Raw genomic sequence first — 13,776 nt, forward strand, 5'->3', positions numbered from 1 at the left:
CCTTTCAAGAGAGACCAATTATGCCCCTTCTATGTGGTTTCCACCGAAACAGTCCAACAAAATCATATAACACTGTGTCAATATTTTTCTTGTCTTTCTTTTTTTTTTTCTTTTAAACCAAGCAGAACTTCATACTTATAGAACAGTAGTTCTACATCTTTTTGAGCTCACAGACCATTTTGGTAAGGCAAAAGTGTCAAGAGACAGATAAGTTCCTACTACTATTTGCCTCCTGAATTCTAAAAACGAACAGGAGGAATAAGGTTCTAATGAAATTCCAGTACAGTATTTAATTCATTATTGACTCATGTTAGGAACAAAAATAAGGCCTTTTTCAGGTTAGAAACATAAATACAGTAACTTCCCATTTGTCCAAAATAGCCAGATAGCATTCCCTTCTTTCCACCTTTCTAACAAGAGGCTATCCAGTATTGATTTATCCTAACAATCGACTTCCAATACGTTCTCTTGTGTTTGGTCACATTCAACCTAGTCTTGTCTATATATATATGGTGTAAAATGTAATCAATTTATGAATAAAAACATCTTGTATTCTTATAAGATTTTATAATTTTTGATTATAGTTTAATTCTTACTATATAGGTAGGATGATACTAATTTGTCTTCTGAATTAATGACATTTTACAATATCTTAAGTACAGCTTTAGTAGAATAATATTTTATTCTGTTCTCCATTTCAAAATTTTTAGGGGTTGCACACATTCCATAAGACTGTTAGCTGAAATTTTCAAGTAACTGCAATAGATTCTTTCTCAACCATTTTAGACAAATGGAATTTACTTCATTCGGTGAGATCAACTTGAGGATTATCTGGAAGACCCCTGAGTATATACATTGACAATCACAGTTTTAGAGTAACAATATTATTTTTGTCTTTCTCTTCAGTAAAACAGATGAAATGGATTTTGTTTTTATGGTTTTCCTTATTTAAATCCTTGTTTTAAAGTAAAATTCTCATCGTGCTGACTACCTGTTCTCTTTGAAATGATTTACTTTGCCTAATATAGTGAATACTGAATAAGGAATTAGAGTTTACTGCATTTAGTTCTCATTGAAATACATAAAAAAATCTTTTCACTTTGGGGACTATGACATCCTTAATCTTTGCAAATTCACTAATGAACAGTAGGGGGAGTTCAAACTGCAGTATGAAGGTAAAATACCTTATAATCCAAACCGCTTTTCAGCAACACAGCTATGCTTAAAATAAAATAACTTGTTATGCTATTTTTAAAAGACCTGAAAACCTAAGGCCCTCCCCTTTCTCAAAGGTTGTCACAATAAACGTGGCTTTAAAAATGATATTGCTTTTCAATGGCACCTTTTGAATTTTCTTTTCATATGAAAAAAGTCTGGTAATTTAGATATTGTTCCACTGTGTCATTCCCAAGGCTACATCTCTGAAAAATATAGCTTCTCCCAATACAATGGTAAGTTTAATGGCTTGCAAATTTTCACCTTTGAAATTAAACAGTGACCACAGTCAGAGGATAAATGAATAAAAACTAAAGAGGACATAAGAGAGTTAGCGTTAAAAAAATTCTAGACCAGGGGTCAGCAAACTAGAACCTGCAAGTATGGCCTGCTGGCTGTTTCTCCAAAGAAAGTTTTATTGGAAAACAGCCATGTTTGTTCTTTTACCTTTTGCATATATCTATAGCTGTAGTAGCATAAAGGCTGAGTTGAGAAATTGCAACATGGGGCTGGCTAAAAATATTTAATATCTGGTCCTTTACAGAAAAAGCTTGCCACTCTTGTTCTAGATATTTAATAAAGCCCTCGATAAGATATTTATTCTTCTCTTTTCAAAATTTTAGTTTTTGAAATAATAACTTAAAAAGACTGCTTCTAATTTTAGCAGTGAGAAAGACAAGACTATGGATTTTGAAATGCTGCCTGCAAGACAAACATCCGATTTGAAACTGGGAAAACAAATCAAGGAGAAAGAAAAATCAACACAAAATTTTGATTTCTTTTAGTTACAAAAATCATTGATACATTATTTTCTCCATCTGCTCGAAATTAAAAAGACAACCAGTTCCTTTTTTTCTTTTCTTTTCTTTTTTTAACAAAGATAACAAATATAAAAATCTAGTCATAAACAGCCTTCAAAGAACAATTACAAACCAACTAGAGGGATCCACCTTTGGCGGGTTAATGGGTTAGGGACTTGGACACTTAAATTACCACCATGTTGTCGATTTCACAATGGCTACAGTGATAAGGAAGAGTATGTACAGCAGGTGTAACAGCTGATTCCATCCTGTCACCATCCAAACTGAACTTTACTCTCTTCAGGATACAAGAACTTGCAAATGTCTCCATGACACTCTCAGCACAGATGTCTTCGTCCCATACGAAAAGAGGCAGTTTCTATGGCAATATTGGTTAAGTGCCTATCATGCTGCACTAATATAGTGCAAAAATGTGCCTTCCATATAGCAAAAAAGATACAGGCAACCAGTTTGAAAATTAGGGAAAGTAGAAATGTACTGTATTAACACAAGCAAATTAGTTTTCCAGACAATAACCACTATAAAATACTGAACTTCAGGACTCTTTCTTCTAAGATACTAGTACATGTCCAGCATTCATACTTTGGAGAGAGACAAGAATGAAGTCTTATAAAAGGGTCTTTGTCTCTGAAATGCAGGTCAATAAAAGCTACCATCAACCTTCAAAATACTGAATTTATCCAATGGATTTTCTGCTCAGCTTAGAGTTTATCTCTTATTCACTGTTAAAATTGTTTATTAACAAGTACATAATCTGACATAATCATGTGTATCATTCAATTGAGTATATGTGTTGTTATGCTTGACTATAGTATTGTGGAGATCTTGGTATAAACTCTTCATGCTTGAAAGCTTTATGGGTTTAACACTGCAGACAGTCTTGCAACAGGCATCCTAACTGGCCAATTCCACCACTATTTTCTAGAGATGAAAGTGGTTTTTCAGTTGGTAGATTTCAGAAAAGATGACATAAACCTCTCAGAATGCAGCATGTGTTCAACTAAATTTCCTAAATTCTCAGGGTTAATGGTCTATATGTAAGTGGTACAGTCTTGAATATCCCCAGTGGCAGTATGATTTTCACTTTTATCTTTATGATGCTCTTTTAAAAAGTTAAAATGAATTTTAATCCACACAGTCTGGATACTTGTGTTGTGGCCTCTGGATATTGATTACAAAGTTAGAAAGCCGAAACTGGTAATTGCGAGGAATCGTTATATGTTACATGTCTGCATCTCCATCATAGGCTAAGGTTAAAGGTTTCAGTCGGTTGTTTTGCCTTCTTTGGGGTTTCTTTGGCTTTTTACTGTAAAAAAAAAAAATCATTAAAATTAGGGGAAAGAAAATCAGTCTTCAATTGTAAATGTTATTGTTTTAAATATTTTTAAAAAAGGTAAAACAAATTGATAGACCTAAACTGCTTAATTGCCTACATTGCCTAAATTCAACCTTAGAATTTGATTTTCTGGTGTCTTTGAATTTCATAGTTTTATGCTTTCAATAAACTTTAAATAAACTTCAAGTATTTTACTATCCTATAAAAGATGAATTACCCAAGTGGAATTTCTTTAGTACTAATAAGAGAAGTAATGTTATAGTATAATTATTTCTATTTAGCCAGAAATCTTTACAAATAATCCATGATTTACAAATAATACATATTTTAAAAGATAGCTGAATAAAATTAGGTGTTATCATAATCCATTATCTTCCTCCAGTAGTAATTCAATATAAAAATCTATAGTTCACCATAGTCTGTACGAAGCAACATTCTTTTGCACACTTGCAAAAGAACATACTTGAGAAGATGACCTCGAACAGTCCTGGCTCATCTTTAGAAACTAAATGACTCAGATTTGGTAGTTTTTAGGCCATCTAAGACTAAAACCATGTTTATTTAAAACCTTATGTGAACACTAAATAAATGCAGAGTACTTATTTGAGATATTAGTTTTCTGTTCCTTTGTTATGGTTTTCTCTGAAAGAGAGACATTATGTATCTCCTTAGATTTTGAAATATTTAAACACTCACCAAGCAAGATAAATCATGGAGACAATAAAGATGAGTAACACAAATGCCCCAGCTGCTACACCATAAACCCAGGTCTTCAGTCTCCCATCTAAGAAGAGTCAATATTAATTATTAATTCAGATTAGTCTAGTATATATGTGACAGTCTTTAACTATGAACTATGACCAGTTACCTATGACCAATTCAAAACTCCAAATGAATTATTGCTTCAGCACAGTTAATGATTACTGGGAAGCTGCTATTATAAGGTAGACGCTGCTTCATTATAGATAAATTATCAATGAAAATTGAACTGAAAAGTAGTAATGTTTGAGTTCAGATTTCAAGTTCAGATGTCTAAATTTCTGCTGCTTCTTATCTGAATTTTACTTCAAATTCAATGTGTGTAATGCTATATAAACTTTCTTCCAATTTTCAATCTATTTTGAGAATGGCAATTATAAGATGAAAAATAATGCAGTTTTAAAGATTGTCCCACAACTTAGAGTTGATTCAGACAGGCATCTAAATACAGACTTAGTCATTTTAATATATTTGTTCCAGATGAAATGAAGGTGGATATACTTAACATTTTTTGGAATTAATAATCTTTTATCTAGTCTACACTTAAGTGTGTGCTTTAACATTGGTTTGACAATATCATCTGCAAAAATAACCAGTTTGATTAATGTGTGAAAGGATCTCCTAAATGACTTTTTTTTCCCCTGCATTTTCTATTATATGGAATCAGACATGACAGGAAATTTTCTACTTTGGTTTCCTGGTCTCATTCTCTTTGAACTTCTCAGTTTTATGTTCTGAATAATCTTCAAGCACAAGATGCTATTAATGACATTGCCTAACTTAATTTGATCCTCACATCAACATATATTTTCTGTTGCATACATACAATTAAATATATGATATTAGTGTTAAAATTACAGATTGGGCAAAAATGAACCCACAAAGACTCTGGTTTATTTAATACTTGAAAGGCATCAAAAGTGAATCAGTACTGTTGAATTTTTTTTTTGCCTGGAGCTGGATCAATTTAGGGGTTCATTTGCTGGAAATAACTCAGTTAATATGTAAATATCCTTTCTTTTTAATCCTAAATTTCTTTAAAAAAATTAAGCTCAGTTTAGAATCAAAAGAGTTGTTCCACTATTGGGTTTCTCTGCCCTGAGAGTTCTTCAGCAAATATTCCTTGGGTTTTTCAAAAACAAAGAATACCTAAGTGTTATTTTTCAGAGCATGTACCTTTTTAATATATCAAAATTTTCACTTTGGGAAAACTGTATATATATTTTTTTGACCAGTAGGGGGATCATAACCCTGTGCACAGTGTGGTCTGCACCACGCTCAGCCAGTGAGCGCACCGGCCATCCCTATAAAGGATCCCAACCCGCGGCCTCAGCGCTCCCAGCGCCGCACTCTCCGAGTGAGCCATGGGGCCGGTCCTGGGAAAACTGTATGTTAAAAATAATGACAATAGCATTATTCTCCTTTAAAAACTTGTTTTGATGTGGGGAGATCTGTCTGAATTCTTGGTCAAGGTCAAGATTGCTAATGGCCATTTGCTGGTCCACTGTCTTTACTACTGAGAGAAGAGTTTTCCCATGCTTACACAAACAGGTCAGCTATGCAAAATAAATTGCATTTTTGCTAAAAACCTAATCAAGGCAGGGATAATGTGGTTCAAAGCTAGTCACCCAAATATTTAAAATACCTTAAAAAATTCAATACTAATTCTCCAATAAGAGAAATTAGAAAAATAGAGATGTGCTAGCTATGCAAATTCCTTCTTTCTTTTCTCATTTCTAATGGAATTATGAAGCAGGTTATGCTTGGCTCTGCCTGGGAATTTCCTTTGGTCATGAACTAGTAATTCCTCCAGGGTGTGAGAAAAAGCGGCATCATCTTAGATACTACAGAGCCCTTATAACACATTTTCAAATACCAGGTTAGTTCTAGGGATGAGTGTGTGATTAAATCCAACTGGGGAGAGAAAGTGTGCAGAGCAGAGAACAGCATTTCATCATGCCTCCGAGCTTGTGCCTGTATTGGCTACAAGTCCATTACTACATACTTTAAGAGCTGTCTGTTTAATATGCAAAAGGTCTGGTCGGCCTCCAAGTTTGTATCATCCCATCCGGAAGGTAAGGCTCCATCCCTGCTTTGTGTATCTGGTACTAGTACAGATTCTGAGTATTTCAGTACGCTAACTCTAAGGGCTGAAATAACTTGGTCTGTCTACCAAGTAGCCCCTGGCACAGGACAGCATTACTGATGTTCTTATTTAATGGTCCAAACTATTACCATTCTTGTGGTCCAACTAAAAATTCTAGAATGTCTTTATAGTCTTATTTGTCCCAGTTCTGAACAACAACACACTTTTTTCCTAATTCATATTTTCATTGTTTGATTTCTTTGTTCGATGTGAAATAAATTATAATTGTAAATTTGACTGGGATTGAAATAAATAATATTTGATCCTAAAATTCTTCTCAGAAGAAAGTAATTTCATTTCTCTGAACTTTGAGCATGAGTGCTTTTTTCATCATCATAATAAAAAATGTAAGAATAGATGGCAATATCAGAATAAAGGCATGTAGATGAAATAGTAAATAATACATATGAAAATGCTTGCTCATTTTTTTAAAAAAAACCTTTGGCTAAATGTATAAGTAAAGAATTCTGCATCGACATCGGCTAGATACTTCACCTGGCCCAAATGGTTGTAGAAACCAGGTCCTTCCCCGTCCTGCTGGGTTACTGGAGGGTTGCGTTGGATGTACTGCCCGACTGGTTTTCACATCTCCTCTTTTGTCCTCCATGGTGGGTATCATCACCACAGGGATAAGTGTGCACTGCTCAAGTGTACTGTTAGAAGACATGACTTCAGTGTACCCTTCTTCACAATGGCATGTTTTCACCTGCAGGAGAAAAGATTTACACTAGGCATGCAAGCTAATCTTTGAAAGCATAACAGACCTGAACTGAAGAAAATGCTTTAAACAAGGATTGTTTAGAGAATTTACTGCGTGTATTTTCTGTCTTAACTACATAAAAAAGAGTGTAGTTTTTGTATTATATACAGATGTATTATAAAAGCAAAAGCACGTGCATTCGGAATTGTTTATATTATAAAAGAAGGCTAAAAATAGTATTTTTATGCCTCAAGACATGCTTTTTGGTGGGGGGTATGGCTTGCACAAGAGGCAGTGGGGTGACAAATGATGAAGCTGGTTTGCCTGCCCTAATAATTTTGTACGTACCTCGCTACAGTATGAGTGGGGTTGACTACACGGTGGGTTACAAGACCTGTCAGCATCGGGTTGGCTCACCACCAAGCAGCCCCCTGCAGAACAGAAAATCATATTTTGAAAATAGCACCTCTTGCTATCATAAAAATACACTGTTGTTATAGACTTGTCTTTGACTCCTGAACCACTCTTGAGAATCCCACAGGTTTTTTTTGTTGGTGGTTGACTGTGAAATATTTGATTAACCTTGACCAACTTATTTAGCAACTTGAGGCTTTTCTTACTGAGGGAAGATAGCACTGTGCCTGGTACTTAGTAGGTGTTCGATAAGCGTTTGTCAAAAGAGTGATTTTATAGCTGCTATTTAAAAAATACTAAATGCATACAACCTATTTCTGGCAGTAGTTCCTGAAGCCAAGTCCAGCAATTGAAAAGTAGATTTAATTTTCATTTAGGGTTAAAATTCTTTCTTGGCTATTCAAAACAATAGTTTTCATGTCCCTTGAGAGAACTCTTTAATTTATGTGACTACCACAGAAATGTATTTTTTTATAACGCATATTTCTTTTTGAGAAAATCACTATTCATGCTAATTCAGGATAATTTGGGGGGTATAGGGAAGAAAAATGTAGCTACTAAGTTGTTTGCACTATTGTTTCAACTTGATTTTATAGCTATTTATCCCTCTTTGTTTTTGGGTATAGTATCAACTATGCCTAAGTTGTTGTAAATGAAGTTTTAAGGTGGGAATGGATGTCATAAAGAAACAATATTGGTGATGTGAAAGAAACTCATATTTTCAGACTAGTGATTTTTGCAAAGCCAAGTTTTGTCTTTGTTTATGGTACTGATGATCTTCTAGAATTTAATCTATGGTGCCTATTAATTCTTTGTTTTATTGCAAGGCAACTGCAGTTAAGACATGTATTTTGAAGTTATTATCATTAAACACATGAAGAAGAAAGAAAGCAGTATCTTGAGTTTCTTATAAGGACAATTCATAAATTAAAGCAATTGATCAAGGTAGGTAATATACTTTACATGTGTTTTTATTTCTCATAAAGAATCTCACCTCTCCTAAAAGATGAAAGAAGAACACATACAGAATTTACCACAAATCATTTACACGTTGGCTTTTTGGTACCAAACGATATTAGAAAGAAATAAATACATTGGACATTTTACCATATTGAAAAGAAATTTAAAAACAATTTCTATAGGTAAGTCTCTTAAAGTTTGACTTACCTTTGCATTGGGAAATAGCACCAATTGCAGTGAGAAAAGAGCTTTTAACATGTAGAATAAAAGGCAGACAAATATTATTTGCATCCACATTTGGAAAAAAAAAATGCAAACTTATAGGACTCTTTGGGGAAGCTGTTAAATTCCCTCTGAATAGTTTAAAGAAGAATGTGGACATTCGTTTCCAATGTCTGAGTTGAATGGATAACCTCTATAATACCTTCTGGTTCAGAAAACTTAGGCCTCTCTGTCAAGGGCTCTTTTTACCTCATATCTCTTAGAGTGGGTTGGTTAGGTAGGTTTATCTCCCCAAAAATAATACTGTGAGAGAGCAAAGGATTTCCTCGTAGGAGTCTTTGTATATATATATGTCCACTGGGGGATGCTATTATCAAGGATTTCTGCTTTCTCTTGTTTAAAATCATATCTTCACAAAAATACAATTTGACATCCTGTTCCAGCCTTCATAGGGAGGAAATAAGTAATTAGGTTTCAATAAATCCAGGTAAGTTAAAATTCAATATTAAAACGGATACTTTTCAAAAAGCATATTGATCCCTGCTCTTGTTAGAGTACTATGTATATTAAAGTTAAATTTATAAATGGACATTACTCAGAGGCATCCAAATGCACATTACTTTTTCGTCCCACCGGAAGATCAAAACAACAGCAGACGTCAGCATGGGAGCTAACCGTCAATACTCCTGCAGCCATTGTGCTATGGAGATTTCTGTATATTAGATCTATGAAAATCTGTTTAAGAATAGCATTAGATTTGGGGGTCCTGAGGTTGAGGCTCTGGTTCTGATTTTCATTCTTTTTAGGAAACTTGCAGGGTGTTCGCTATATATCTGGAGCCAATTTCTTTCCCTTCAAGGATCCTTAGGCTCCCTCACATTTATAGGACTCAGATAAAGAATCTTTTAGTAACTGCAGATCACAGTAGTTCTTTGGAAGTATATTTGGGTCAAAGTATAATCAAAACAATTTCTTCCTGTGGATTTCTTCTTCAGATGCATGATGATTTGGGAGTTGGGGCACAGTAAGTGAGGTGCTTCATATGCTGTGGGCTTGAGATTTACCAATGAGTCTTTCCTATTAACTAATAAAAAACTCTAAATCATAGATTTCTGAATTCAAGCAAGATATCTGATTTGTATAATCATACTCCCTTGGTGATATTTTTGGTCTGTATTTGTATTACCTTCATGGTATAGATGCAGAAACAGTCAATAAACATTGATGTTTTTTAAACGAATGCGTTATTAATACATATAATTTCTAGGAAAAACAATCTGTAAATTATTTACTTATAATAATAATTTTTTAGAGTTAGACATCATTTTAATTAAATAAGTTCTAGCAGCAGTTTCTAAAAGGGCTATCTGAGGAAAAACTTGAAACATTACAAAATAAAATAATTTATGATTGAATACCAGAAATGAATGAAGCTCAGGTGTCTTGAACCAAGTGCTGAATACTGAAAGAGCATCTTTGTTTCTTTCATTATATTCTTTAACCAACTTACATATGTGTTACAGCAAGACTTTCAAACAACAAAGAGAAATTGGAGATTTACCTGTTACATTCACACCATCTGACCTTTGACACCAGACTGTTCGGGAAGAGCCCTTCCAAGCACTGGCCATCCACTTATACTCATAACACTGCCCACCTGCAGAAGCACAACAAACGTTAACAGAGGCACTCTGTTGCCCAGAAGGACAATAATGGGGCTAGAGTATTAATAAAATATTTATGAACAATTGAAAACTGTTAAGAAGTCTATCGCTGATGATTCAAATGTCAATTTATTGTCCCAAAGTTGTGATGCAAATGTTATAAAATTGCAGGTATATACCTAAGTTAATTTTCCATGTCTGCTGTCATATTTTCTGGTGGGAACCTGTGTTTTTTATTGAATTTTATGCTTTTTAAAGAGCATAATGAAATATCAAACATACATACAGGTATGGAGAATAACTAAAACAATATATTAAATTATCCATCATGCAATTTTAACAAACACTACCATTTATCGATATTTGTTTTCATTTTTATTTGCTTGTTGATGAAGAAAACATATAAGATAAACAGTATTTCACTATATTCCTTCCAGATCTGATCTCCCTCCCTATCTGTCCAGCAATACATACAAGTCTGATGTAGATGTATGACTTTCTTTGCCATGCTTTTAATTCTTTTCCTATGTACCTGTATATGTATATATACAAATACTATGGATATGTAAATAATATATAGAACTTTTTAAATGTATCATATTCTATGTGTCATTCTGAAACTTAATAGTCAATGTTACATATGAAACTTTTTCATGTGAATTTTTATGTAAATATAATCAATTTATTTTAACTGCTAAATATAATTCCATGATACTAAATATCACAATTTATTTAGCTATTCCCTTGATTAGGTTGTTTTTAATTTTTGCTCTTAAAACAATGGTGGTCAACCTCACGCAAGTCTCTCGGTGCTTCTTTAAGTTAACTATCTACAAGGGAGATTTCTGGTTATCACTATCTAGATAGCTGAAACTTTACTAAATATTGCTCATTTTTTTTTTCTCCAAAAGGAGACAATTTACTCACCCACAGAAGTGGATAAGGATTACCACTGCTCCGAACACTCATGAACGTTTATAATTGCCAGATTTAAACTTTTTGTCAGTCTTGTGGGTCTAGAAAGTTATCTTTTCCTTTTAAATTGTAGTTCTTTGATTATTAAAACTATTAAACAGTAGCAAAGATGTTTTGAAGCATTTGGATTTTTCTCTTATGTAAACTGCTTATTTATATTTCCTGGCCATTTTTTTCCCTACTGACATCTATACCTTTTCTCATTGAATAGTGGGAATTCTTTATTCTATAATAGTGATTCTCAAAGCATGGTTCAGGGTCCTTGGAGGTGTGTGTGTGAGGATTTCCCCTTTTCAGCTATGTAGCTGTGTGAATAAGGCTGGCTTTTCTTCATAAACATAAACTAAAATAAGATTGCAATAGATTGAATGCAGAAGTGATGAGAGAATTCAGCTGTCTTCAAGTCAGCCTTTATAGAGATTTGCAAAAATCTAAAACAAGACCACTCTTTTATTAATTTATTTTTGTTATGGAAAAGAGTTATTTTTCAGAAAATATGCTATATATGATAACGTACAATTGGTTTATGACTGTTATTTTAAATAAATTAATAAACATTAAAAAATTATCAGTTTTCATCTTTAAAATGATAAATTTCCATGTATATACCTCACAAAAGAAAAGCTTTTTGGGGTCCTCAACAATTTTAAGTCTAAAATTGTTTTGGACAAAAATGTTTTAGGTTTGCTATTCTAGACACTAATTCTTTGAAATTAATTGACTTCACAAATATCTTTTGTAAGTCTGTGGCTGGTCCTGTAACCTTGTTTATGAGGTATTGTACTGTGTAGAAGATTTACATTTTAATTAAAATTTTTTCTCTACTTTTGTTTGAGCTTTTGGTGTTGCATTTAGGAAATCCTTCTTTACCTTGAGTTCTTAAAAATATTCTCATATTTTCTATAAGCGTTTTACAGTTTTGCTCTTTACTTTCAGGTCTATAATTTATCTGGAATGTAGTTTTATATATTATGTAAGCTAAAGACACTTTTAAAAACTTTATATGGATAACAAATTGTAGCAACATTATTCATCCACTCATTTCCCCACTGACTTTCACTCTGCCTCTTACCTCTATATGAGAATTTGTCCCTGAGATTCTCTATTCTGTTCCATTAGTCTAATTGCTTTATTGTTGACCAATCACTATTTTTAATTATTAGTGCTTCCGAGTAAGTCTTTATATAAAGCCATGTAAGTCCCTTGAATTTTTCTCCCACTTTTCCTTCTTGAAAACATTCTGGGCTCTTCATGGTCTTTAGGTCAAATTAATTTTAGGATCAATTTCTCAGATTACACTAATAACCTGTTCAAATTGCACGAAATTTCTAGGTAAATTTATGTAAAATTGACGTGTTTTAACATCGAGACTTTTTATTCATGAACATGGTCTATCTTACCAATGTTTTAATTCTTTCTTTATGTGTTCCAATAGGATTTTATAATTTTTTCCATACCTATATTACATTGTTTTTATTAGACTTGTTATAGCTTTATTTCTATTGTTAATGCAATTTTTTCTAATTAAATTTTATTACTGGGTATTGCTGCTAAAAGAAAGACAGTATTTTGTGTATTGGTTTTTAAACTGTACAATGCTCCTGAACTCTCTTCCTATATCCGAATACTTGTCTATAAATTCTCTTGAAATTTTTACATGTGAAAATCATATGAGAATGTTAATTTTATTTTTTCATTTTCAATTATTAAATTGAATATTTATATTCTTCTAGTTATGCTTTGACTGGGACCTCCATTAGTAGGGTGGAAAGAAGTGGCAATAATGGGCCACTTCTTTTGTTTTGTTATTGATTGCAAGGGAATGCTTCTAATCTTTCCCCATATATTATGATGTTTGTTGTAAGTTCTGGTGACTATCATTTATTGGGTGAAGGGATTTTCTTCTAGCTCAAGTGTGGTCTGCAAGTTTTTATTGTGAATGAGGATCGAATTCTATAGACACCTTTTTAAAATTGTATTAAAAATTATATTCTTTTTTCTCCTGTTAATGTGATAAATTATATTAATAGACTTTTTAAATATTTAAGCATTTTTGTATTTCTAGAACTAATTAAACTTAGTATGATATTAATTATCTATTAAATACATTATTGATTTGTTTAGCTAATATTTTAGTTTTTATGAATTTGGCATTTATTTTCATAGTTGACTTTATTTTTATTGACTGGTTTTACTGTCAAGGTTATACTAACCGAGGAATTGGAAAGATTTTTCTCACTTTATTTCCCATTCAACTTTGTTTTATTTTCTTAGCGTTTCACATAAATAGATGTTGTCTGCTTTTTTTGCATTTTAATAAAACTGTCTTCAGTTAAGTTTTTACATTTGTTAGCAAAAACTATTCATAGAATTATATTTTTCTAAACTCTATTTTATTTGTGGTAGTTCCAGCTTTGCTTTGTTTTTCTTCATTGATTTTACCACGAGGTGGTCTATTTTCTCAGTTTGCTCAAAAACCAAGCTATTGGTTTTGTTGATTATCTCTTGTTCTTTGTTTTCTGTCTCACTGAATTTGTACTTACCCATATTGGTCACACTCTATT

General features: G+C 32.7%; 1 protein-coding gene across 1 annotated transcript in view; it reads right to left on the reverse strand.

The window, feature by feature from the left end:
- Positions 1–3,257: 3,257 nt before the first annotated feature.
- The window catches only part of THSD7A (thrombospondin type 1 domain containing 7A), a 411,752-nt gene continuing 401,233 nt past the window's right edge, over positions 3,258–13,776 (reverse strand). The window contains exons 24-28 of the mRNA XM_063100778.1: positions 10,135–10,230; positions 7,326–7,408; positions 6,773–6,983; positions 4,069–4,156; positions 3,258–3,342 (exon numbers count right to left, since the gene is read on the reverse strand). Of these exons, the coding sequence (XP_062956848.1) occupies positions 3,258–3,342; positions 4,069–4,156; positions 6,773–6,983; positions 7,326–7,408; positions 10,135–10,230 (563 nt within the window). The remainder of the gene's footprint in view (positions 3,343–4,068; positions 4,157–6,772; positions 6,984–7,325; positions 7,409–10,134; positions 10,231–13,776) is intronic.

This window comes from Cynocephalus volans, chromosome 6 (assembly GCF_027409185.1).
Source record: "Cynocephalus volans isolate mCynVol1 chromosome 6, mCynVol1.pri, whole genome shotgun sequence".
Lineage (NCBI taxonomy): Eukaryota > Metazoa > Chordata > Mammalia > Dermoptera > Cynocephalidae > Cynocephalus > Cynocephalus volans.